The sequence below is a fragment of the Heloderma suspectum genome, chromosome 1 (assembly GCF_057233095.1).
Source record: "Heloderma suspectum isolate Gila_16-S chromosome 1, 16-S_ref, whole genome shotgun sequence".
NCBI classification, from domain to species: domain Eukaryota; kingdom Metazoa; phylum Chordata; class Lepidosauria; order Squamata; family Helodermatidae; genus Heloderma; species Heloderma suspectum.
The window spans coordinates 290,978,737-291,006,377 of NC_139458.1; the positions used below are offsets into that span (position 1 = coordinate 290,978,737).

Consider the following 27,641-nt stretch of genomic DNA (forward strand, 5'->3'; position numbering starts at 1 on the left):
ACCCCCTTTTAAAGTTATCCAAGTCAGCGGCCATCACCACATCTTCTGTAGCAAATTTGATAGTTCAACTACGCGCTATGTGAAAGAACTTCCTTTTATCTGTCTGGAATCTCCCAGCAATCAGCGTCATGGGATGACCCTAAGCTGTAGTATTATGGGAGGGGGAGAAAAAGTCTCCCTATCCACTTCCTCCACACCATGCATCATTTCATGTACATCATGCCCCCTTTTATTCACCTATTTTCTAAGCTAAAATATGACAGACCTTTCCTCATAAAGGAGTTGATTCCTCCCCCTTGATCATTCTGGTTAATTTTTGGAAATTAACTTTAGAGCAGAGGCTGTTGAAAAATGTGATTGGGAATCTTAGGCCACAATCCACCACAGAGTTAAGTGCAGTTAAGACCATACACTGAATTGCCCTAGTATTGGGGCCTGCACAATTTTTGACACCCTACACACACACACACACACACACACACACACCCTTCCTTCCTGGTATTTGTGACAGACAGAGAATCGGGACACAAGGGCTTGGAACCTAAGATCCATGAACAGAAGGTGGTTGATGGAAAGGGACTTTACCCCATACCTAGATGAAGACACAAGGCAATCTATGGGATGAACAGGGTCACAATTTAAATACTAGTTATCTATGATGGGAATAAGCTCTCCTTATAGTGTGGGTACAGCTCTTAAAAACAGCAGCTATGGATGTATCCTGTCATCATCTTTGTCAGGCGATTGCACCTGAGATCAGCCACTTCTCACAGCTAATCCCTTCAAGGAGTCATGGGAACTACTGGCACCATCATCAACCTCAGGCCATCCAGACTTCGAGGTCAATGAAGCTACCTCTGCCATAGGGAGGTCCCTGTCCCACTTCTCTTGTGTGAGTCAACCTCCAAGCTTGGTCTGAGTATTCCTCCGTATATCACAAGTGCCTCAGGGAAGTCACTGATAACTTCCCTCAAACTGAGGCCTTATGAAGGAAGATCTACCATTGGACAACTCTTTGCTTCTCCCTCTACAAAAGCCAGCCAGGCACAATTGATTCATGGCATAACTATATTCCTACCAGCCTTCTGTCTTCACTCTCCACTGAGGAGTGGAGATAATGGTGATTTTCCCATCCTTCCCCTTGCAGCCCTCTGTACCCCCAAAAGCCTACCTAGGGTTGGGAGGACCCTCCTGAATAGGGTGGGATGGGACACAGGGGGGAAGGAGCTATGGTAGAAAGACGGAAACACCCCAAATCGGGCAGAGGGACCTTGTGCAAGTGGAGTTCCAGTTGCACAAGGTGACTTTGTGCAATTCTGAATGATTTTCCCATCTCCCAAGAGCCTCCAGTGTCCCATCCCATAGTAGGAATATAGGAAGCTGCCTTATATTGAGTCAGAACTTTGGTCCAACAAGCCCAGTATTGTTGACAATGATTGGCAGCAGCTGTCCAGGTTTTCGGGCAGGAGTTTTTTCCAGCCTTCCCTGGAGATGTCAGGGATTAAACCTGGGGCCTTCTACATGCAAAGTAGGTGCTTTACCACTGAGCCATGGCCCTTCTACCATGCTGTTGACATAGGTCTTCCCAAGCCTCTGGAGAGGCTTTTGGGGAGGCATGGGGCTGCAGTGGGGAGGAGGAGGTGGGGGGGGGGAAATCCTTTTGTGAACTTGCTTCCCTGAGCTTCCATCCATTCATTGATCTCAGCATCCAAGCCATTCTGTATCAATCAAATCTCATTTTTTCATCATTTACAGATCACAACGCAAGCACACCAGCCTTGTATGTCAGCTTACCAAGGGCTCAATAAATCTGCCTTTTGCTCTCTATCCTTGGATTGTAAAATAAAGGGTTTATGTACCTGGCAGGGCATAATACATGGCTGGTGTTGTGTGTTCAGTTTGATGTGCTACATGTTGGGCAATCTTGCATCAGAATGAATCCCAGACAGTTATTTATTTTATTCAATTTCTGAATCGCCCTATAACTGAAGCTCTCAGGGCTACATACACAATAAAAGCTAAACAATACAACCAATAAAAACCAATAATAAAACACATCAAAGGTATTCTTCTAAAAGCAGCAAAAAAGATTCAGCATTTAAAAGTAATAACTGAACAGCTAAAAACAGATGATTTTAAAATGCAGCAGTACACGTATTAAAAAATAAAGCAAGCAGCAGTTCAAAAAGCTTGGGAGAATAAAAAGTAGGGCTGTGTACAGTCTCAGCATGAAGCCTGAATAACGAGACAAAGCAGGCTGATTTGGAGGTGCCTCGTCATAATACGAAGCGGACCAGACCAGCACCGAGGCGTCCTGAAGCAAAGCAGCTCCTCCACCAAGCACTGTGTCTGCCTCGTATATTCGGACCTCTTCTTAAGCCTTCTGAGCAGCCTAGTCAGGCTGTCTTCAAAATGTATCAACTTCTGAAAGATCATGCAGAGGGGCAGGAGGGGGGAAGGGGAGAGGACGTAGAGGTGCCAAATGTATCAATTTGAGAGAGATCCGGCCACCAGGAGAGGTGGGGGAAGGGGAGAGGGGAGGGGAGAGGAGGAGGAGGGAGTGAGCTTTGCTGTGAGCCAGCCTCCATTTGCTCATTGTGAGGAAGGTGGTGTTACTGGAGAGGACTGTCTGAACGTTATTTGGCTAGAGCAGTGGTCTCCAAAGTGGGGCACACACATCCGGGGGGGGGCACAAGATAAACCATTGGGTGCGTGAGCCGCCTGATAATTGAGCAGCCTCCTGTTGCCCTGACAAGCTGCCATTGTCTGCAATTATGGTGGTGGCAATGGCAGCAGTGGCGGTGGCAGCAGCAGGATGGGACGGGAGCTGAGAGGAAAGTTCATGGGTTTTCTCTCTCCACTCCAGTCCTAGCCACTGGGAGCAACTGCCTCAGTCTCTGCCAGGCATGGCAGACTAAGCCTTAACCCTTCCCACTCTCCTTTGGCAGAACGAAGCTGAGAAGAAAGGGCGTGCTATGGGGACGGGGTAAAACAAGCATCCATAAAATCAAAACAAGATCCTCATGATTTCATATGATTTTTAAAGGGGAGACCCACAAAACCACCATCCAATCACAGAGCACATCTGCTTCCATGGACTGAACCAGAAAAATCACAGATCTGGCACTCATGGTGCAAAAACATGGATCCTTGGCAGGGATCCTCTTGATTTCATATGATTTTTGCAGAGCAATCCCCCAAGCCACCAACATATCACAGAGCACATCTGCCTCCACAGACTGAACCAGGAAAATCATGGATCTATCACTCACGGGCACAGCCATGGTGCAAAAATGGGGGAAATGGCTCCCCCCATTTCCTGGAACAAGATGGCTGCTGGCACGCTTCCAGAGGGCATAGGAACTTGTGGCAGTGGCAGCAGCCCACCCTCATTGGCAGGAGTTGGCCTCCAACTGGGCACCCTACCCTCCTTCCAAGGAAGGGAGAGAGCGCAGTTGGAGGGTGACTCCTGCCCTCAAGCCTGTCAGCGGTTGGCAGGCTGTGGCAGACAGCATTTTCACTGGCAGCAGTGGCAGCGGCGGCAGCAGTGGCAGTGGCTTCCCCAGCAGCACCAGCAGCAGTGGCCGCTCCCCTGGCAGCGGCAACCCCCACCCCCAAGGAACAAGGGCCCAGGTAAAGAGCTGGGTGCTTGGCAGCGTCTTGAGGGGGGCGAAGCGGGAGTCAGATGTCTGAATCCCACTTCAGCTTTGTAGGCCGAGGCAGGTCGGGGGGGGGGGGTCCGAATCAGCCCAAGCTGAATCAGGCCTGCCTCGGAAGCCCTGAAGTGGCTTCCGAGTCAGATCAGGGGGTCCATGCACAGCCCTAATAAAAAGGCATTTACCTGGCACCAAAACAGCAACAAAGTAGATGCCAGACAGACCTCTCTAGGGAGGGCATGCCACAGTTTGGGGGCCACCATAGAAAAGGCCTGTTTTACTCTGAAATGTAGTTAAATATATATGCACCAATAATTTTTGTGGGACATAAGTGCTTGCAACTTCCTCCAAATTGCACCATGGTGCATGCAATAGAAAGTGACCTTGCAGACAAAAAACACTGACCTGCAGTTGTGAGGATCGGCATCAGTGCTTTGACACATCTGCACAGAAGCTCTCCCCCATTCTTCTTTAAGTACTTTAGTACACAGTCAGGATGAATCCTTGAAAACAACAAGCAGTAATAATAATAAGCACACAGCCACTGCTACAGGAAAACTGTCAGTGTGCACTGAGTGGCTGCCACTGGTTGAAGAGTCTGCCTGTGTCTGCTTCTAGATGGTAAAGGATCCAATGTGCATTAAGGGGATATCTAAAGGGGAGTACTAAAGGGGAGTTCCACATTGCCTCTGCCCAAGTTAGAATTGATTTCTGTGTCTGTGCATGCAGACTTCCAGAACGGGAAGTCTAAGGCTGAAATCATGTACATACTTACCTGGGGGTATGTTCCATTAAATTCAGTGGAGCTTACTGCTGAGTAGACATATATAGGATTGCACTGTAATCACCCCCACACACACAGATTTCATGTGCCAGTAACCTCCAACTATTTACACCAGTAGTCCATGTTATTTTTTTGCCTTTTCATAATACACTGCAAACTACATTATACAAGAACTTTGTCTTTCTCAATGAGTACAATATAAATATTAATTCTGAAAAAACTTAGCCAATTTAGTACACTTAGGGAGCAAACTTATGGCTGCTAGTCAGCAGCTAGACAGCCATAGAATAGGTTGGTTTCTGGGAAGTGACCGCAAAGCCCATGTTGCGAGGTTGGTTCCCTAAGAACCAACCTCCACCCCCTCCTGTGCTGCCTCATAGCCAGCATGGAACAGACCTGTGCTCAGAAGAGGAGCATGGAGCCGTGAAAACGGGGCGTTCCTGGGGGTGTGCCGGGGTGGAGAACTAGGAAATGCCAGTACGACACATCCAACATGTTGTCCGGCCGCCACTTCCCCCGTTCCAACTTCCTGCGGCCAGGGTGGCTGAAGCGTGGAGGGGACAATCCCCTCCGCGCTTCTCCTGCCCTGCATTGGATAGGTGGTTGCCTCCGAGTTTGGAGGTGGCCATCCACCGTGGTAGGATTGCGCCCTTAAGGAGAGGGTTAATGTGAACTGTTTCTTTTGATTTCAGAAGGTAACTCTAATTTCAAATTGACAAGAGGAAAATGGCTGATTAATTTTCTGAGATGTGGGCAGATGCTGCAGACTTTCACCAGAGATCTGTTTTCATAATTTCCCAGACACTGATAACTGTCTGGAAACAAACTTGTCATGGAAGTTGAACGGTTATGCATTTAAGTTGTTTTTCAAAAACAAATGACATTGTGTCCAGGAGCTGTACAGTTAACTCATGTAAACAGTTGGGGAGGGGGGGGTAAGTCAGATTATTATTGTTGTACTTTAATTTGTTTTATTGTGATAGCAGGATTTTATTGGTACCTGTCTTAAGATTTTACTGTTACTTGTTTTATTTACGTTGTAAGCTGCTCTATACTCCTTTGGAGGAAGGGTGGGGTATACAATTTTAAATTAATAAATAAATTTAACCCCCTCCCCCTGAACCGCACAGAAAACCAACTCCATTTATGAAAAAATTATTTTATGCTTGTGCAATTGGCCTGTGGATATTCATGTGTCACACTTTCGCATACATTGTGTAAAACTGACAAAACATTAATATCCTTTTGTTGCTTTATTTGTTTGTTTCAGGCAACACAGCACATTCTAGGGAACTAGGTTTTATCACAAACCAAGTCTGTTAGCCCCAAATCAGTCAATATACAGTATGTACTCAACAGAACAATATGATTAGACCCAACTGAAAACTCTTTTTTTCATTAATAGCACTGCATCTTACAAAGCTCTCATAAATGCATGCAAATTAAGATCACAACTATAATTTGTTTCAACGTTTCATTGTTTTACAAACAATCCATTGGGCAATATTGCATAAGCAGACTTTCAATCATGCAACAGAACTTTCCCTTTCCCTTGTAGCACCCCTGAAATCTGACGCAGCGGATCCCCCAACCCTCCAGAGTAGATTTGGGGTGTGTTCAGGGGAGAAGGGAATCCATTCTATTAGTGGATGCCATTCACTGGCAGAGGGCTACTGGTGGATACAACCCACTGCATTTACAGTTAACTCCCAGAAGTTGTATTTGTTTCATAACCTGTGACTTTTTTTTATATGTTTCTTATGTGTATGGTACATGTTATTAAAAGAAATGTTTTAGGTTGTAATCCTGAACCCATCTATATGGAAGTAAGCCCCACTGAACTCAATTGACTTACTTCTAAGTAGACATACGTGGGATCACACTGTCAAGGATTTAAGGAGGAATAGGACCTACCTCCAAATAAAACAATATGAATTGATAAAAGCAGACAATACTTGAACCACTCTTACTTAGACCTGTTCTATACATGAAAGACAGTAAGGCAAAAGAATCTTGAAGTGGGCGGAGTCACTTCAGAACCACTTGAGGCTGCAGGTGTATGATAGCATTTTTGAATGCTTCCTAAGGTAATTCATTCCCTGCAGCTAAAAAGAAGAAGAAACTGGCAGATCAGAGAGAATGGTTCTAACTCAGTCCACTCCCCATGTGCAGGTTTTCTACTTGCAAGGTGTTGTTTTTGTGTGTGTTTTAATATAGGAGCGCATTCTGAAATGTGATTCTTCCTCTGCAGGCAGGAGCTTAATTCTTTTGTTGTGTTGAGAAAGCAATAAAATATTGAGTTTACAGTCTCTTGGCAACTGTCTCATTTTGTCTACATTGTGTGACTGTAAAATGCAACATACCTGCTAAAGAGAACATTCTTTTTTTTAATGTAGCTAAGATGCTGCAAATGCAAGCTCATGGAGAGTAGTATGATGACATCCATCAGAATTTTGAATCACCTAATGAAATGATCCATCCTGCAATATATATTCCTCCACAGATTCCTTCATTTTATGCCATGTTCCAGAGAAAGGTATGCAGGTGGCAGATGAAATGAGAGGTGTATTCATATAAGGGATTTTGCTGCATAAAGTGAGATAACCTAATATACAAAGCTCCATTCACATATGAAGTTTCAAGATCAAGTTGCTTTGGCCAACTGCTAAGCAAAGGATCAGCTGTGAAATCTGGAGGTTCAGATGTGGCTTCCAGTAGTTTGTGGTATGCCAGGTATCATTTTCCAGCTTAATAAATGCAGCGTCATTCATCCCTTGTACTTGATGTATGTCCAGTGACCTCTTACAATAGGTAGCAAACCATCTTCACACTTTAAGTTTAAATTCACTGCAATAAAATATTTATATTTTCAATTTTAAAAACCCATTAGCATCACACAATGGTACCTTTCCTGCAGCATGTTAGATGAGGAAAGGGAGAGAAGATACCTGGTACATAAACCAAGGTATGCATTTGTAGATCTTTCATGCTTGCTTATGGGTCACTGAGAAAATCAGCATTCTCCTTAAATACATAAGCTTGGGTCCTGAGTTTCCTTCTGCTGGCAGGAGCATCCCGTGAGCGGAGGTCTGTTCACAGGACACTCCGACTGGCAGAAGGGAGGAGGCAACTTTTGCCATTTCTCCCCCCCCCAAAAAAAAAAAACTGCTCCGGAATATTGGGGGACCCTTCAGAATAGTGGAGGGAAGGGGCAGGGGCAGGGAGAATCAGCAAAAGTTTCAGCCCCCAACTACTTCCCAGTGGGATCCTCTATTGGATAGCAAGCCTTTCTTGTGCATGGAAAGAGCCATTTCATTCACAGAAGGGAACTCGGGATCCAAGCCATGTTTGTGTATTCGTCAGTTATTGTACTGAGAAGTACATATCTTTTAAAACTGAACCTAATAAAGCTACTTCCTGGTTATTAGGGATTGTCTTGGATGAAATCTGTATATGAATAATTCCCATTCAGGAAAACATTGTTCAAATTATTTATACGTGTTTCCTGATTTTCTGTATGGTTTACTGTTTACTGACACAACCTCTGTTCAGCACTTTAGTCCAAAATTGGCACTGACAGAAGCAAACAATCCACAAAATAGTATGCACAATATTGCAAAAGATTCCATTCACCCACAATGGTCCTTCCTCTGTATGTATTTATGGAACTTCTCGCCCAAGAGATACATTTAGCTCCCTCCCTATTTTCTTTTAGTTGGGCCCTAAGGACATCTTTATTTCAGTCTGCTTTTAGTTAAAGAGGGTAGGTTAATGTTTCTGTTGCTGCTTCTTGTTGCATGTAAGGATTTTAGAATTTATGATGAGATGGCTGGCCTGAAACAGTACATATTATTCTTCCTGTTTTATGATTTAAATGTTGATTCTGATTTTTTTTAAAGATGATTTTAGTATATTTTTACGTTTTGAAAGGCAACCTTGAAATATCAAGGAAGCATCAAGTTTGGCCCTGAGACTCCAGAAAAAAAAGAGCCTTCCTAAGTTCACTGCAATGATATAGGAAGAGAGCTTTCTACCAAAACACAATAGTAATAATTAAGATTTGTGTAGCACTTTCAAAAGTTCAAAGCACTTCATATGCATTACCCTGCTGTAATCCTTACAACAATCCTGTATGCTAAGTCAGTATTATTATCCCTCATATTATAGGTGAGGCAGGGTGGGACAAAGGCTGAGAGAGAGTAGTTTACTAAGGCCACCTAGTGAGCTCATGGCAGAAGTGAGACTCAAACCAGGGACTTCCTGATTCATAGCTCAGTCTCTTAGCCATTAACCCAGGGGTAGGCAACCGGGTGCCCTCCAGATGATTTGGATTGTGACTCCCATAAACTCCAGCCAGCATGGCCAATGATCAAAGATGATGGGAGTTGGAATCCAAAACATCTGGAGGGCACCAGGTTGGCTAGCCATGCACTAACTCTGCACCAGCTCTCAAAACATGCCCATGCTAGATAAAATATTCCAGAAATTTATTCCGTTCCACATCCATTTCTTCTGTTTCCATCTCGTATTGTTTCATGGCAACAAAATATCGGACAAAGTTGTCACCGAGTGCTTCCCTGATGCACTCATCTTCCTGAAGTGCAACAAGAGCGTCTTCCAGTTTCAGAGGGATTGTCGCAGCTCTGAATTGAGCGGAGCTCTGGCTCTCCTCCGACACCTCCTGGAAGGTTAGTCCTCTTCTTATGCCATCCAGACCAGCAGCAATTGTCGCAGACAGCACCAAGTAAGGATTCGCTGTCGCCGAGCCCAGCTTGTTTTCTATCCGAGTTCCATTTTCACCATGACTTTTGATGTTAAATGCGCAGTTATTGTCATTACAGGCCCACTTGGCAATTGCCATCTCCTTTGAATCCTTGCTGTAGGCATTGTAGCGTTTACGGCAGCCAATGGTCGGAGCCATCAGACAGCTGAGAGCTGCAGAATGCACCAGAAGTCCAGCAAGCCAATTCTTCCCTATGCTGGTGAACTCCAGGGGCCCCGAATCAAAAGAAAACAAGTTCTTCTGCCCAGTGCTGTCCCAAAGGCTATGGGAGAGGATGCCTGAGTTGCAAAATCTATTCTCAGTGAAAAAGCTGGCAATGTAGCTGTATTTTTTAGCCACTTCTTTAACGCCTGTTCGGAAGGTGAAGGCGCTATCGGCTGCGCCAAGGCCGAATTCTGGGTGAAAAGAGATCTCCATTTGCCCAGGCCCTGTGGAAAAGGAGAAGCTCTCAATATTTGCCCCAGCATGATACATTCCATTGATGAGTTCCTGGATGAAAGACTGGTCATGGTTATTTAGTATGGTTGCTGCGGGAAAAGATATTGTCTTTGAACTGACAATTTCAGCAATGCCGTAAATACAGAACTCATAAGTGAAGGCAGAATACAGCACCAAGCCCTTGTCCTGGAGCTGGCTCAGCTGTTGCTTGGCAATGTACCTGGGTGAAGTCAACAGTGGGTTGCCTGTTACAGTGAAGGAGTCGCATATCACCCTTGCTGTTTGTTCAGCCCATGGCAAAACCCGAAATGTCGATAAATCAGGACTCAGGACTATGTCACAGTTGAAATTGCTTGCACCTATGTGGTTTATTTCATTATCCTTTGGATTCAGGGTCAGTTCAAGATGACCTCTAGGCATGGCGACTCCATGGATTGCTTTGGTCTAAACAGAAGGAGGAAGAAGATAGGACTGCTTTAGACCCTTGAATGTTGCAATTATAATGTATAATAATTGTGATGATTATGACAGTGATAAATGAGACACCGAAGTAGGACTCATGAGTCCTACTTTACAGAAGGCAGTCCTCTATTTGAAGTGCTGTCAGAGAACAGTTAGCACCTAAACAGCATCCTGAGCAGGCAGGCACACAAGTCAACTGGTCACAGTCTTTTCGATTATGGTGAGATATATAGGGTTCCAACCAAAGTTAGTTGGGCATTATGCATGGAAAGGTGGAATGTAAATTATAATAAATGAACAGTTTGATTGATTGTGTGCATTTTAGTCAATTAATTTGTGGAACTCTGTGCCCAATGGTATACATCAGGGCCCCATTATTGCAGGCCTTTAAGTGGACCCTCAAGACTCATTTGCCTACTATTGCTTTCTCTTAAAATGATTGTATTGGGTTGCTGTTTATATGATGTAGTGTTAGCTGTGATTTAATTATGGTATTTTACTTTTTACTGAGCTCAATATTATAGTGTTATTGCTGGCTCTTGTTAATTATTAATTTTAGCATTATGGTATTTTAGGATATTTAAAGACTTTAATATTTGTTTATAGTGTATATTTATATGCTGCAAGCCGCCCAGGGAGAACTTTATCCTAAAAGATGGCCTACAAATATTGTAAATAAATAAATAAAATTAATTAATTAAAACTATTAATAATTAAAGCAGCATATATATGAGGGTAAAAAAAACAATACTTCTGAAAGGGGAAATGCTTTGTTTTAATGATGCACATGTATGTCACAACAGCCATAATCTCTGCAGAAGAGGCATTCCCCCTGCTCTCACACACAAGAGGGAATGCTTCTTGAGACAGCACTTGCCATCTAGGGTTGCCTCATCTGAATTGCCAAAAAAGAGGAAATGTATTACCAAAAAAAAGGGGAAAATAGGGCACCAAATTGCATAAAATTTGCAAATGCTAATTTATACGTATGTTTAGATGCAAATTTAGAAATAATTATTATAACTGAAATAGAAATATAAGACATCTCACCATAATGTGGAAGACTGTGACCAGGGGACCTTTGTGCCTTGCTCAATCTGCTGTCCAGATGCTGTTAACGGGCATCTTCAAAGCCCAGCTCTTCCTTCTGATGGTCTTTATCTTTCAACTGGACTTGGGCTGGATAGCCCTTCAAACAGACAATGCCTTCAAATCAGAGGACGGTCCTCTGGCAGCCCTTCAAATACAGAGCTGTCCTCTGTAAAAGTGGATACCCTATTGCCATCTGACATTTTCAGAAGTCATCGGTTTAAATACTGGGTGTCCAATTAGTCACAGGCACCTTTTTAGTTGATCAAAATGTTTTAATGAGTTACTCTAATCAATGAATTGACAAAATGCTGCAGCTGTAAACTTTTGATTCCTTTTCCTCAGTAAGCATCTCATTAATGTCTTGAGGCCTGCCAAGTGTCTACGCCTGTTCATCATCCTATGCAATACTTTGCCTCCACACTTTCCAGTGATGCTTCTTGTCACTCATCTGAGCCCTGGACACCCAGTAGTGCACAGCATCATGAGGAAACATTATGGTCAGGACCAGGCTCCAGTCACTGGGCACAGCACATCAGCAGGTCAGGAGATGACCCCCAAGTAGGGATGCTGGAGAAATCTGAGACAGACTAAAATAAGCTTGGATTTCTGAGAATCCAACCTGTGGAATCCACTGCAGAGTGACCCCCTCAGGCTGTGCAGAGTCCATGGACTTTGGGATGATTTTTTTTACTTTCCTGAAATTTACATATATAAATTTGTAGGAAAATACATACGTTTCTGCTGAGGAAACATTGAATGGAATGGGGGACAATATGCTAAATGTTACACACTAAGGTAAATTATGTAAATACTTACATAAATATTTGCATATTTTTCCGCAAGACAAAAAAAAAATTTGTATCCATCTGTGGGCGGATGACAGAACAAAAGGTACCTGACAATCCACGAAACACAGATGGAGTGGATTTTACACAGTCTGTACATCCCTACCCCCGAGCAGTATGTTGAGAGGTAAATCATAGAATCACAGAATAGTAGGGTTGGAAGGGGTCTATGAGGCCATCAAGTCCAACCCCCTGCTCAGTGCAGGAATCCAAGTCAGAGCATCCTCGACAGATGGCTGTCCAGCCTCGTCTTGAGTGCCTCCAGTGTGGGAGAGCCCATCACCTCCCTAGGTAATTGGTTCCATTGTCATATTGCTCTAACAGTCAGGAAGTTTTTCCTGATGTTCAGACGAAATCTGGCTTCCTGTAACTTGAGCCCATTATTCCGTGTCCTGCATTCTGGGGTGATCGAGAAGAGATCCTGCCCTTCCTCTCTGGGACAACCTTTCAAGTACTTGACGACAGCTATCATATCTCCCCTCAGTCTTCTCTTCTCAAGGCTAAACATGCCCAGTTCCCTCAGTCTCTCTTCATAGGGCTTTGTTTCCAGTCCCCTATCATCGTCGTTGCCCTCCTCTGAACCCTCTCCAGTTTGTCTGCATCCTTCTGAAAGTGCAGTGCCCAGAACTGGATACAGTACTCCAGATGAGGCCTAACCAATGCTGAGTAGAGGGGAACTATTACTTCCCAGGATTTTGAAGCTATGCTTCTATGAATGCAGCCCAAAATAGCATTTGCCTTTTTGCAGCCACATTACATTGTTGGCTCATTTTGTGTCATCTGCAAATTTGATCAGCATTCCCTGCACCTCCTCCTCCAAATCATTAATAAAAATGTTGAAGAGCACTGGGCCCAGGACAATTTCAACAAACAGTGTTGTGGCACATTAAAGCCTATTTAACTCATTTATTTTGGCATCAGCTTTCCCTTGGTGTAGGCTGAGCACATGGTAACACCTAGACCCATGCACCTGAGCTCATTTTGCATTCTAAATTATGTTTATTCTGAAGAATGCCAGGTGATTTATACTTTTAAGTCAAGTTTAATTTGTTTGGGCAGTACAGGTCAGTTTGAGAAAGGTGAGCTGGGCACCCATGCTTTGAACTGGAAAAAGATGGTGCTGTTACCCCATTAACTTTAATGAGCATTCAGCTCTCTCTAGAAGACAGTTTATTTCTTTTAATGCCTAAATAGCGTCAGTGAAAGAAAATTGATCTAAGACTTACAGTTTTAAAAGAAACTGTAGCAAGATTTAAGAACAAAATAAATTTTAAAATGGGGGGGGGGTTGCTTCAAAGGAGGTTTAGAATGAAAGAAAATGCCACTAAATTTCCAAACACATTGGTATATATTTCATGATCGCCCAGTGAAACCTGAAATATTCATGACAAGATTAAAGCTAAAGTACAGCATATAAACCATCCATGCTCAGTATTACATAAACAATACACTAAAATGCCCTTAGAGGTCTCTATTTTCTATATGCCTGCTACCAACAGCCTCCTAATGTGCCTTTTATTTATTGGATCACCAGCATAGCCAATGTTATTATTAAGCCATCATGCATTTCAGCAGTATTTTTCTTATCTGATTTAAGCGTTGAAAAGAGAATTCTTCATAACTAAAATGGTTCCCATGCTATCACCTTAGTGTCTTTTATTATTTGCTCTTGGCCTTTTCTTGCAGTTTGCCGATGTCAAATAGAAACAGAATATTTGTCGATGTAATAAATGTTAAAAGATAACACTGGGGAGGGAGAGTCTTGGATGTGTAAAAAGAAGCAACATTGCCAGGCTCCCTTTATTAGATTTGCATTTCAGCAGCTTGAAGAATGACTGCTTTGGGGAGATGAAATAAGTCAAAATCCTTGCAGGGTACTGATGAAGGCAGGCAGGCATGTTTGTTGTAACCTTAAACTGCACTGCACGTGTCAAAGGATTGTGGAGTAATTGTCTCTGTACAGCCAGGAAACAGAGGATCTAAGAACGTACCTGGAAAAAGCGAGAAGGAATGCTCTTTGATCTTGACACCCCATGAAGGTCTGTTGCTTCAAATCTGACAAAATGTATGTTGTCCCTGGCCATCTGTTCTTTAATGCCTTCAATTTCAGAGACCAAGTGAAGAGGAATGGGAAAGCCAGGGTTCTTTACATGAGGATCTCTGCTGTGCTCTTTAAAAAAAAAAAAAAGTATAAGCACACTTGATCACTATAACAAGAATTAAAATATTTGCCATCAACATTGCCATAGTGATATAACTTTTCAACATAGTGCACAATCCAGCATGGAGTTAGGTGGTGCAGTGAAGCACATTGATCCCAAAGGTTCAAAGCGCACTGAACTCTATGTTGGAATGGAGACAGAGTATCTTAATGATGAATAAGGGACACTATTCAAAGAATAATTTAGCAGTATACACAGATCATCTGTGTGTATGTATTATTTATATATGGTGAGACAGGATCTATGAATATGGCTTCAGTCCTAAACATTCTTACTGGGAAATCAGCACCACTGAAAAACACAGTAGAACTTACTTCTGAGTTAATAGACAAAGGATTGTGATGTATGTTACGTAAGTCTGCTAAATTCACTATGAGAATGTGGAAGATCAGAGAGACCAATAGAAGAACATAAAAACTGTGTTAGATCAGATGAAAGGCCCATCTAATCCAGCATTCTGTTCCTACAGTGGCCAACCAGATGTCTAATGGAAGCCCACAAGCAGAACATGAATACAATAGCAACTTCCTTCTCATGTTCCCTAGCAACTGATATCCAGAGGTATACTACCTCTGATTCTGGAGGTAATGTAAAGTCATCAAGATTAGCAGCCATTGATAGGCTGAGGCTTAATTTAGAACAGGGGAATGTAACCTGCTGCCCTCTAGGGGCTTCTTCACACAGAGGCTTTTTATCCTGTGATTTTACCGGGGCTTCTGGTTCCGGAGTGTTTGCAGGATTAAGAGCAGCCCTTTACATGCACTTTTATTCCCCCCCCCTTTCCCCTTTATCTGCGAGTTCTATATGTTTCATTATATATCCACTAGATGGCACTGTTGTTATAGCACCACTTCCTCTTTACATGGACAAATTCAAACCAACTCAAACTGCTTCTTTTTATTAACTCATTATTTCCATTTCAAATTAAGTCTCAGGAATGGTCGGAAGCCAAGGAAGAGGCACTGGAGATTGATGACATCATGTAAAGGGCCCATAAACTTCAATAACTAACCAGTCTCAATCACAGGATAAAAGTCCCATGTGGAGAAGACCTAGATGTTTTGGACTACCATACTCCCTGGCTTTTGGCCATGCTGGCTGGGGCTTATAGGAATTGCCTCCCCCCTGATTTTAGAATCACAGAATTGGACAATACCTCAGAAGTACCTCTGTCACCCTATTGATGCAGGAAATAATTTGACCATTACGATTCCCACAGAGAGGCCAGCAAAAATGCTTATATAATCATAGAATAGTAGGGTTGGAAGGGGCCTACAAGGCCAACGAGTTCAACCCCCTGCTCAGTACAGGAATCCAAGTCAGAGCTTCCCTGACAGATGACTGTCCAGCCTCTTCTTGAATGCCTCCAGTGTGGGAGAGCCCATCACCTCCCTGGGTAATTGGTTCCATTGTCATATTGCTCTAACAGTCAGGAATTTTTTCCTGATGTTCAGCCAGAAACTGGCTTCCTGTAACTTGAGCCCATTATTCAGTGTCCTGCACTCTGAGATGATCGAGAAGAGATCCTGGCCTTCCTCTTTGTGACAGCCTTTCAAGTACCTGAAGAGCGCTATCATATTTTCCCTCAGTCTTCTCTTCTCAAGGCTAAACATGCCCAGTTCCTTCAGTTTCTCCTCATAGCGCTTTGTTTCCAGTCCCCTGATCATCTTGGTTGCCCTCCTCTGAACCCTCTCGTTTGTCTGCATCCTTCTTAAAATGTGGTGCCCAGAAAGCTGGCTACCAGATGGACTAGACTGATCACTGCAAATATCATGGTAGCTGCTGGTGCTGGTGTGGAGATTCTACATGTGCTTAGGCTGATCTATATGTGGAGCAGCTTTCAAACTGCAGAACTACAAAGCATAGCCCAGTAATAGACCCATCAATCATATACATCACATAGTCCAAAGACTGTGTTTGTAAAACAATTCAGTAACAGTGTTCAGAGTCTTGCTTCAATAACTTAACAAAAAATAGCTCAACAGACTAGCAGTTAATCCAAATCATACATTCTGTGTTGCCCCTAAACTTTGGGTTTCACCACACCAGGCTTTTTATCCCGTAATTTACCAGCGTTTCTGCTTCTGGATACTTTGCAGGATTTAAACCAGTTCTTTACACAGCTAGTTTTCTTTGACTGCATAACGCTACCTGCCATTTACACTGGTAAGTGGATCCTGGCGGGATGTTATCAGATGTCAGCAGCATTCCACCCCCTCTGGCATAGCCCTTCCGCCCTCTGCATGAAATGGAACTTTTCCATTTCAACTTCCTTGCCTCCTCTTTTGACTTCTGCTCCAATCTCTACCTCACTTTCTTCCAAGCAATGGTGGCCACTGTAGACGAGACAATAGGATTTCCTCGGGAGGAAGCCCCTTCAACTCATCAAGACTTCCTTCCAAGCGAGCAGGCACTAAAGCTGCCCAGCAGTCTCCCAGCTATCTGGACGGAAAGCCCATTGAATTCAATGGCACGTCCTTTCCTCCTGCTGCTTGCCCACTCAAAAGCCAGTCTCGACCAGATCAGCCAGGGCTGCAGCTGAATAGCTTCCCCCCACCCATGTGTGCCCCTTCATGGATCACTGCCTTGTTGTGGCGAAGGGGCTTGCGTAACTCAGTGAACCCATAAGCTATGCCGTGCAGGGCCACCCAAGACGGACAGGTCATGGCAGAGAGTTCTGACAAAATGTGGTCCACTGGAGAAGGAAATGGCAACCCACTCCAGTATTCTTGCCAAGAAAACCCCATGGAACGTATCACAAGGCTAAAAGATATGACGCCGGAAGATGAGCCCCTCAGGTCGGAAGGTGTCCAATATACTACTGGGGAAGAGCAGAGGGTATTTCCAAGTAGCGCCAGAAAGAGTGAAGCAGCTGGGCCAAAGCCGAAAGGACACTCAGCTGTGGATGTGTCTGACGGTGAAAAGAAAATCCGATGCTGTAAAGAACAATATTGTTTAGGAACCTGGAATGTCAGATCAATGAATCAAGGTAAGCTGGAGGTGGTCAAACATGAGATGGCAAGATTGAACATCGACATCTTGGGAATCAGCGAACTAAAATGGACAGGCATGGGCGAATTTAATTCAGGTGACCATCATATCTACTATTGTGGGCAAGAATCCCTTAGAAGAAATGGAGTAGCACTCATAGTCAACAAAAGGGTGGGAAAAGCAGTACTGGGGTACAATCTTAAAAATGATAGAATGATCTCAGTACGAATCCAAGGCAAACCATTCAACATCACAGTAATTCAAGTCTATGCCCCAACCACTGAGGCCGAAGAAGCTGAGGGTGATCGGTTCTATGAAGACCTACAACACCTTCTAGAACTAACACCAAAAAAAGAGGTCCTCTTCATCATAGGGGATTGGAATGCTAAAGTAGGAAGTCAAGAAATCACCGGGATAACAGGCAGGCATGGCCTTGGTGTACAAAATGAAGCAGGACAAAAGCTAATAGAGTTTTGCCAAGAGAACGTGCTGATCATAGCAAACACTCTTTTCCAACAGCACAAGAGGCGACTCTACACATGGACGTCACCAGATGGTCAATATCGAAATCAGATTGATTATGTCCTTTGCAGCCAAAGATGGAGAAGCTCCATACAGTCAGTTAAAAACAAGACCTGGAACTGACTGTGGCTCAGATCATGAGCTGCTTCTTGCAAAATTTTGGCTTAAATTGAAGAACGTCGGGAAAACCACTAAACCGTTCAGGTATGACCTAAATCATATCCCTGATGAATATACAGTGGAGGTGAGGAATAGATTTCAGGGATTAGACCTGATAGACAGAGTGCCTGAGGAACTATGGACGGAGGTCCGTAACATTGTTCAAGAGGCAGCAACGAAATCCGTCCCAAAGAAAAAGAAATGCAAGAAAGCCAAGTGGCTGTCTGATGAGGCTTTACAAGTAGCTCACGAAAGAAGGGAAGTGAAAAGCAAGGGAGAAAGGGGAAGATATACCCAACTGAATGCAGAGTTCCAGAGAATAGCAAGGAGAGACAAGAAGGCCTTCTTCAATGAACAATGCAAAGAAATCGAGGAAAACAACAGAATGGGAAAGACTAGAGATCTCTTCAAGAAAATTGGAGATCTCAAGGGAACGTTTTGTGCAAAGACGGGCATGATCAAGGACAAAGAAGGCAGGGACCTAACAGAAGCAGATGAGATTAAGAAGAGGTGGCAAGAATACACAGAAAAACTATACAGGAAAGATTTGAATGTTCCTGATAGCCATGATAGTGCGGTCACTGAACTTGAGCCGGACATCCTCGAGAGTGAAGTCAAGTGGGCCTTAGGAAGCATTAGTAACAACAAAGCTAGCGGAGATGACAGTATTCCAGCCGAACTATTTAAAATCCTAAAAGATGATGCTGTTAAAGTGCTGCATTCAATATGCCAACAAATCTGGAACACTCAACAGTGGCCACAAGACTGGAAAAGGTCAGTTTACATTCCAATTCCAAAGAAGGGCAACGCCAAAGAGTGTTCAAACTACCGCACAATTGCGCTCATTTCACATGCCAGCAAGGTGATGCTCAAAATCCTACAAGCTAGGCTTCAGCAGTATGTGAACCAAGAACTACCGGAAGTACAAGCTGGGTTTCGAAGAGGCAGAGGAACTAGAGATCAAATCGCCAACATTCGCTGCATCATGGAGAAAGCAAGAGAATTCCAGAAAAACGTCTATTTCTGCTTCATTGACTACGCTAAAGCCTTTAATTGTGTGGATCACAACAAACTGTGGCAAATTCTTAAAGTGATGGGAGTACCAGACCACCTTACCTATCTCCTGAGAAACCTGTACGAGGGTCAAGAAGCAACAGTAAGAACCAGAGATGGAACAACCGAGTGGTTCAAAATTGGGAAAGGAGTACGACAAGGCTGCATATTGTCACCCTGCTTATTTAACTTATATGCAGAGTACATCATGAGAAATGCCGGGTTGGATGAATCAGAGATCGGAATTAAGATTGCCGGGAGAATTATCAACAACCTCCGATATGCAGACGATACCACCCTAATGGCAGAAAGCGAAGAGGATCTCAAGAGCCTCTTGTTGAGGGTGAAAGAGGAGAGTGCAAAAGCTGGTTTGAAACTCAACATGAAAAAAACTAAGATCATGGCATCTGGCCCTATCACTTCCTGGCATATAGAAGGGGAAGAAATGGAAGCAGTGACAGATTTTACTTTCTTGGGCTCCAAGATCACCGCAGACGGTGACTGTAGCCATGAAATTAAAAGACGCTTGCTCCTTGGGAGGAAAGCTATGGCAAACCTAGACAGCATAGTAAGAAGCAGAGACATCACCTTGCCGACAAAGGTCCGTCTAATCAAAGCTATGGTTTTCCCAGTAGTAATGTATGGCTGTGAGAGCTGGACTATAAGGAAGGCTGAGCGCCGAAGAATTGATGCTTTCGAACTGTGGTGCTGGAGAAGACTCTTACGAGTCCCCTGGACTGCAAGGAGGTCAAATCAGTCCATCCTAAAGGAAATCAACCCTGAGTGCTCATTGGAAGGACAGATAATGAAGCTGAAGCTCCAATATTTTGGCCACCTAATGCGAAGAGAAAACTCCCTGGAAAAGACCCTGATGCTGGGAAAGACTGAAGGCAAAAGGAGAAGGGGACGGCAGAGGATGAGATGGCTAGATAGCATCACGGATGCAATGAATATGAACTTGAGCACGCTCCGGGAGAGAGCGCAGGACAGGAAGGCCTGGCGTGCTATGGTCCATGGGGTCACGAAGAGTCGGACACGACTGAACGACTGAACAACAACAACCCATGTGTGCAAGTCAGTATTGCCCTAGTAAAAGCAAGCTGTAACACTTTTCTTGTTTGAGTATACCCTGGGAGAGGGGATTGAGTGGAATGGGGTTACACGTGCTCACGTTTGCCTGTATCATGTAGGGGCCACTGCAACCACCCCCGCTCCCCACTGCTGCCCATCTGCTTAGGCATCCCTGAGACAGGGAGCTAAGCATGGTTCGGCTCCATTTCACTCCTTTCCCTCACACGCTGCCAATTTGCTCACTTGCTCCCAGCTGCCTGCCTTCCACCTCCACAACCAATTACAGCCTGAAAATAGCAACCACAGAGCAGAGTGAAGCACCAGCTCCAATCCCGTAAACTGCTGCTGCCTCCCCCGCCCCCGGGAAATCAGTGGTGGAGGTGGGAGCAGACATGGAGAAATGGAGGACGATGAGGCAGCAGCTCCAGCCAACGTGCTGGATGGGGAAGGAAGACGCAATGCCGCTCTACCGCACTTGCAGATTCCCACTGTGTTGTGCTCTGCAGGCAACCAATAGCGGAATGGCAAAGAGGCAGAGTGACACTCCCACCTCATCATTTTTACTAGTATCGTCATCATAACTGCACCCCCAGCAACTGCCCAAAGCAGCTTATTGAACCATGGCAGAAGTACATGGGCAGGCGGTGGGGGTTTGATGGCATGTCCTGAAAAAAAGACTGCATTTTCCCCATACATAAATATCACAGAATTTCACGGGGAATACAGGGGAAAGGTGCAGGACAGCTGCTGGAGGACATCGACATTGCGTATTGCATGCAGGAAATACTGTGAAAGGAGGACAACCATTGTACGAAAAAATGCCTGTGTGGAGAAGCCCTTTGATGCTCAGTTAGCTCTGCAACTGGTACAATTTCCTTGTTTTGTGTTCTGTGTACTGCATTAAAAATTAAAAGAATTCCCCACAGCTGAAGGCTCTACAGGACAACATTGCACTCAAAGCCATTTCACAGGAGACTTGGGGGCAAACTAGATGTGATGTGGGGCATTCATGATTGGATCTCCCACAATCTGTTTTATGTATTTCAAAGCATCTGTGGGAGGGGGGTAGAATCAAACTGGGGCAGTGGCACTGGAGCTTAATTCTTTCCCCCTGAACTGCTTGTCCAGTCAAAATCACCCCATGCAGAGGCTGCTGTTAGCCCCACTATAAGAGAAAAGATAAGCAGAAGTACCTGTCTTAGCCCCCGACCCCACAGTGGGGCTAATAGTAGCTTGGGGGTGGGGGAAGAGAGAGAATTTTAATTGGGGAAATGTCTTAGGGGGAAAAGAGTTTTTGAAAATCTGCCCCAGCACTGGTCCCCACCATGTCCTTCTTCTGAAGTAAAGACATAGATGTCAGAAGATCCAACCACAAATTTCCTGCATTATGCCTACTTTGGTCCTTAATCTTGAGCTCACTAACATCTCAATGCTGTACAGGTAAACAAACGAGTTCCAAAGAGTTTGTAGCTGTCGTCTCTGCTTTACTCAGAGATAATCAGTTCACAAATCTGAATGCTAATTGGCCTGCCTCCCTTCGACTGCAGAGGGGTTTTGAACTTTTAAGAAATTCATTGTGAGATAGATTGATAGACAGATAAACACACACACACATTCTTTACTTTCCACCCCCAGCCCCCAAATTCAAAAATACTTTAAAACCAGTTGCAAAATTGTTCCAGAGATTAGTAGAAGAAGATGTGTTGGTGATGCCACATGTTCTAGTCCACGGGTGGGGAATCTTATTCAACCTGAAGGACTGATTCCATTTCAGAGAAGCTCTCAAGGGCTGCATTCCAGTGGTGGGTGGGGCTGAAAAATCCAAACCCTCCCCCCCAACTTCCATTGTTACCAATTTATAGCAGTTAGCATTTCTTCTCAAAAGTAAGCAGGAAAAGAATAACCCAGCAGCACTTTCAAATATTATCCCATACACCAAGCCTCTACATGTCTTCTTAGAAGTAGCATGAGCATCATGTCTACTCTCAAGTAAGCAGGACAAGGCTCTGCAGGACAAGACTCAGAAGAAAGCAGGACTATATCACTCAGCAGTACTTTCAAATAGCATTTCTATACAGAAGCAAGCATGAGTATCATCTCTGCCATTACGGCTCAGAAGTACGCAGGGCAAGCCTCTGCATGTCTACTCAGAACTAATCAGCAAAGAACCACTCAGCAGCACTTTGACATAGCATTTCTACTCAGAAGTAAGAGCATCAAGTCTACTCACAAGTAAGCAAGGCAAGCCTCTGTATGACTTCTTAGATGGAAGGAGTCCAAAGTCAGAAGGAAGCAGGACTGAATCACTCAGCAGCTTTCTCTCCTAGCCTCACCCCTTCTGTTCTGCAGGGGGGATCTTCATGACGATGGAATGAGAAGCACGTTGGAGTATTACCTGGATTTTCACTGAATCAGCTTTGGCCCGTCAGGGATACACGAAGCAAGATAAGCCAAGTGTACTGTACGTTTATAATCCAGTTTTCAGGAGTCACACAGTGCTTGAAAGGAACATACTTCTGGGTGGGGTGGGGTGGGGTGGGGGAAGTAGAACTGAATATCATCAACCTGGCAGGGGCTGATACCTGGTCAACCAATGAGAGAGGCTTGTCCCCTGCTACTACTACGTTATTATGAATGGAGAGCAACTAATTCACAACTCTGAAGGCTCCCCCCTGCTACTACATTATCTCCCCACCTTTTCCCCATGTGTGCACTTTTGCCTTGTGAAGTCAAAATCCCCAATTCTCAAGTGCAGCATCTGAGGGCTTCCCCTGAAAGCAGCCCAGCCACCCAATTTCACCTCATTCTATCACTCTGCAGTGGAGTTATTGCTTCCAACCCCTTTCTCCTTCTCCCTGCTCGCAATGAGAAGCTCCCGTAAACCTGAAAGATCATTACTGCGATAAAGCAGAGAAGGGACTTTGCATAACAGAGAAACAACTTTACAGCAGAGAAACTACCAAACCTCAAAGAAGCACAGAATTGCAATAGTGATTTCATTCAGCACTGGAGAAGCGAAAGACTACTTTAGGGCAAGTTACTAAAGTTAGCCTTTAATACTTTAGCAAAATACTGTGGCTCCAAATGCATAGAGATACGTTAAAGATTCACTGCAGGAGCATGAGATTTATTTCTTACTTCTCAGTAAACATGCACAGGAGGGGAGGGGGATATGTTAAAGATTAAAAGCAGGCTAGCTAAGGTGAATGAGTGTCCCCACTACTGTGGTAATGTGAGGGGTCGCTGCTGCGCTCCTGGGGATGTTCTCAGTGGGAAAAACTACTTTGGGAAAACAAGAGGAAATGGGGCATCCAACCCCCTTGGCCACATCACTGCCAGATCACAGAGGAACACCCAGGATTTAATGCAGGGGGGACATGGCACACTGTGGTAAAACCACCAGGGAGCCGCTTTCAGTAAAAAAAAAGTTGGAGTAAAAGGAGTTTCAGAAAATGTAGCTTTTCAAGAGGGAAGTGGCTAGTTGGCAGTGGATTGGTGATGATATCATCTGTTGTGAGGGAACTCAGACTGCTATAACTTTGCATTAAATCGCTCATGAAGACAGCCCCCAGGGGAAAGCTCATCATCTTGGATCAGCTGCTAATCCAAGATAAGAGCTTTTCCCTCTATGGCAGGGGGGTGGAGCCAGAGGAGAAAGCTGCCAGGCCAGATGGGGAACCCAATCCATCCACTGCATGCTCAAACTACTAATATCCAGCTTACCAATGACTGCCACACCAGAACTATCACTGCTTATTTCAGAGGGCAGTATCCAACAGTGTCATTCTACAAATTCAAATAGCGCTAGCAGAGCTCCATTGAATCTCTCCATTGCACAAGCAGTTGCCTGTTACGCATGTCCAACTGGTTGTGCAAGCGGCTGCACAATGCGTTGCACACCGGCTTGCACAACAGTTGCACAATGGGTTGAATAAGTGTTATGTGCAGCGCAAGATAACTGAATCTAATCTTTGCACAGTGCATAAGAGCACCTCCCCATCCTTTCCTGAAGCCCCATTCAGCTATTGGGTTTTACTGCTGCTCTTTTATAATGTTTGACATTGGATTTTGACTTGGTTTAACATTGGTTGTTTGGCTTATTGTTGCGGTACTGGCTTATCATTATTTATTTACCTTCATTTTATTCTACACCATGTTGGGATACCATGAAGAATGGCAACATGCAAATCCAAATGATCAGTAATACAAATAATGTGAAATGCTATTGCTGTTTAATGGATATAACACCATCCCTTAATGCAGGCTTCCCCAATGGGGTTCTTCCCCAGCTTAGGGCTGTGCATGGACCCCCCGCCTCACTTTGGATGCTGCTTCGGACATTCCAAAGCAGACCTGCTTCGCTTCGGACTACTTCGGACCCCATCCGCTTTGCTTCAGATTTAGATCCAAAGTGAGATTCAAATATCTGAAGCATTTTGATATGACATTTTCCTATTGACTTGCATTGGAAAATAGAAACGGCCACACCTTTTCAGTTTTCAAGGCAAATTCATGACATTTGGGGATCTGTCAGACCCCATGGAGGGGATTCCACCTGCCAAATTTAAGACAGCTTGGCCCAGGGGTTTTTGTGTTAGGCAGAGTTAAAATTTGATTTTTTCAACAAAAACTCTCAAAGCAAAGAGCCAAAGCTTTTCACTGTTTCCACAGAGGTGCATGAAATTTGGGAACCTCTTAGCGCCCATGGAGGGGATTGTACCTGCCAAATTTCAGACAGTTTGGCCCAGTAGTTTTTGTGCTAGGTAGGCACAGATAAAATATGCTGTTCTCAGAAACTCAAACCAAAGGGCATAAAGGGATAATCAGAGAAGTTGTGTGTTTAAACAGTGATTAGGAGGAGGTCACTATCCCCAATCTCTGCTGTAGGTTTCTTTGAAGTGCAAACCCCTCTAGTCCTACTTTCCTATTGACTTGAACAAAGAATAACAACAGTGGTCTCTTATCTGGCCAAGGCAGGAAGCAAGCAACCCTGCCAGGCGGGCACTGCAACTTGCCTCTGTCCTCTGCTGCCCTACTACACCAGGATGCACTATCCGGACTGGGGGAGAGCCAGCTTGACTACCAGTGCTGCTAGTCCCAGTGGCACCTCGCCCACTTCTGCCCCTGAAAATGCCTGATATTGGGCTTGCTTGCTTTACTGCACAATGTAGTATTATATTATTTAAATGATAGATGCTAATGTGTGTGTAGTGCTTTGCCTACTGTATTTTGAAATGTGGATGTGCATAGTGCTTTGCTTGAACACAACACAAGCACACACACACAGACACACAAGAGCAAAAGAAAAGCAAATACAGAATTACCTACGAGCAATGAAAAGGGTTATTCTGTTTTATTGTTTTTTAGGGAAAAGATATAGAGCTCAAAAATGGGAAGGGAAGGAATACAGGAATTGAGAAGAGTGGGGGGGGGAGACAAGAGTAAGGAAAGGAAAGAACTTTTAAAATATATATGTTTGTGAGTTTTTTTAAAGGATCTAGCCAGAAAACTACGAAGAAAGAGTTGACTTCAGAATGGCCGGGGCGGGCGGGGGAGCAAGCCACAGAACAAGGCAAGGAAAACCTACTTTTTAAATATTTCTTGATTTTTTAATAAAGAATCTAGGAAGACCGACAGAGAAAACTAATAAGATGGTTGAATAATTCAGAAGGGCGGGGGGGAGGGAGGAGCCAAAGAATGAGGCAAGGAAGGAAAGAATAAACTAAGTACTAAATGTTTTTGTTTTTTAAATAAATAATCTAGAAAAGAAAGGAAGGGAATGGTTGAATTAGGGCTGGGTGGGAAAGAGTCCAACACACACACACACACACACACACACACTACAGATCTAGCCAAATAACTTCAGAGCTCTCTCCAGTAACACCACCAGATCTCTCTTTTGCGATGAAGAAACACAGGCTGATCTCTCCAATATATCCAGTCTTTCCCCCTCCTCCACCACCACTGTCACTGACTGAAGACTGCTGGGTTATGTTCAGCCCTAATTTGGCAACTAGAGTTGCCATCCACCAAAGCTCACTCCTTCCTCCTCCCTCCTTCCCCCTCCCTCCTCCGCCTCTCCCCCTCCCTGATCTTTCTCAAGTTGATACATTTTGGAGACCAGCTGTCTGGGCTTTATAAGGCATCAGAAGACTCTCCAAGGAGGATCAAGGCACTTCGTCGGTGACCCGCTTTGCTTCGGAGCACCTCGGTGCTGGTTGGATTTGCTTTGGATCACACCGAGGCTCCCCCGAAGCGCCCCGATTCACTTCATGATTCAGAGTCGGCACCAAAGCAATGCACAGCTGTACTGCAGATGTTTTGGACTACAAGCCCCATCAGCCCCAGCCAGCATGGCCAGTGGATGGAATGATGGGAGTTGTAGTCCAAAACATCTGGGAGTACCACATTGGGGAAGACTGCCTTAATGGCAAACAGAGGGCCAAGGCTTAACATCCTTACCAGGCGTGGGCTCAAATTCAGTTCCTGGAGTGCTGCCTGCTTTTGGGGAAGGTGTCCGTTGCCTCCTGACCAGATGCTCCATTTCATCAGTTTTATATTGGTGCTTCTCCAACCCAGCAGAGCTGTGAACCAGCTGTGGCTTCCCTACCTGCCCTGCTCCATGCTTGTGCACACTAGGGACTGTCTTGTCACCTCCTCTTAAATGGGGATGAAATGTTTCCATGCATCTACTTTGTTTCTCACTAGACTTCAGCAGCAGTGTATGGGAAGAGGTCCTGCCAGGTTTACCACTGCTCCTGGTCTTGGTACTCAACAGCAGACTCTCTCTTGACAGGTTTTTCAACTCTTGCAAAGTTTCTTTGGAAATGCCAGACTCTGGAGCAAAAGAAACTTTGCTGTCTTCTTTTCTCGGGGTTGCTACGTGATGATCTCTGTCCTTTTTCTCTGTGGTGTGGAGTGTATGCCCTTCCTGTGCTATACCAGGTTTTTCTTCATCATTTGTTGATGTCCCTGAATTCTCCCTGTTTCTCACAGCATCTAGCCACACAGCTTCCTCTTTTTTGCCTTCCAAGTCTTGTCTCAGCATCTGATCTTCTTTACCCAACATTTCTATTCCCCAAGGATTTTCTGGGTTACCTTCATATGGTGCCTCTTTGCCCTGTTGCAGGTCTTCTTTTGGATGACTGTCTTTCTTACAGTTATTGTTGCCTGCTTTATGCATGGCTGGAAAGCCAGGTGGGTTCTCAAGGAGTTTATCTGCACGGGGCTCATGGTGACCAAGCGCTCTTTGATCAGAAGTGTCCGCATCCACTGTTTCATATCCTCCTGTGGGGATCTGTTCCCCAGTGTCTTTTACTCTTCTTTTGCTCTTTAATTCACATATACAGTTGCCATCAACTTCCTCATTTTCATTTCCAGCAGTGCTCTGCAATTATCAGCAAATATCAACAGTACGCTCAAATCAAATGAAATATGCACTTAAGAGTTGCAACACTTTTTAATGTATATTTTCTCAAGTTTATACACTTATATGATGGATTCCTTCCATCATGACGGCCAGCCGAAAGCATAATATGTGTGAACAATGGACATCATATTACT

At 44.3% G+C, this 27,641-nt stretch overlaps 1 protein-coding gene across 1 annotated transcript in view; it reads right to left on the reverse strand.

Annotated features, from left to right (window-relative positions):
• Positions 1-8,905: 8,905 nt before the first annotated feature.
• Positions 8,906-27,641, reverse strand: part of LGSN (lengsin, lens protein with glutamine synthetase domain) — a 28,364-nt gene continuing 9,628 nt past the window's right edge. Inside the window, exons 2-5 of the mRNA XM_084812592.1 lie at positions 26,541-27,465; positions 17,604-17,606; positions 14,052-14,230; positions 8,906-10,105 (exon numbers count right to left, since the gene is read on the reverse strand). Of these exons, the coding sequence (XP_084668718.1) occupies positions 8,906-10,105; positions 14,052-14,230; positions 17,604-17,606; positions 26,541-27,465 (2,307 nt within the window). The remainder of the gene's footprint in view (positions 10,106-14,051; positions 14,231-17,603; positions 17,607-26,540; positions 27,466-27,641) is intronic.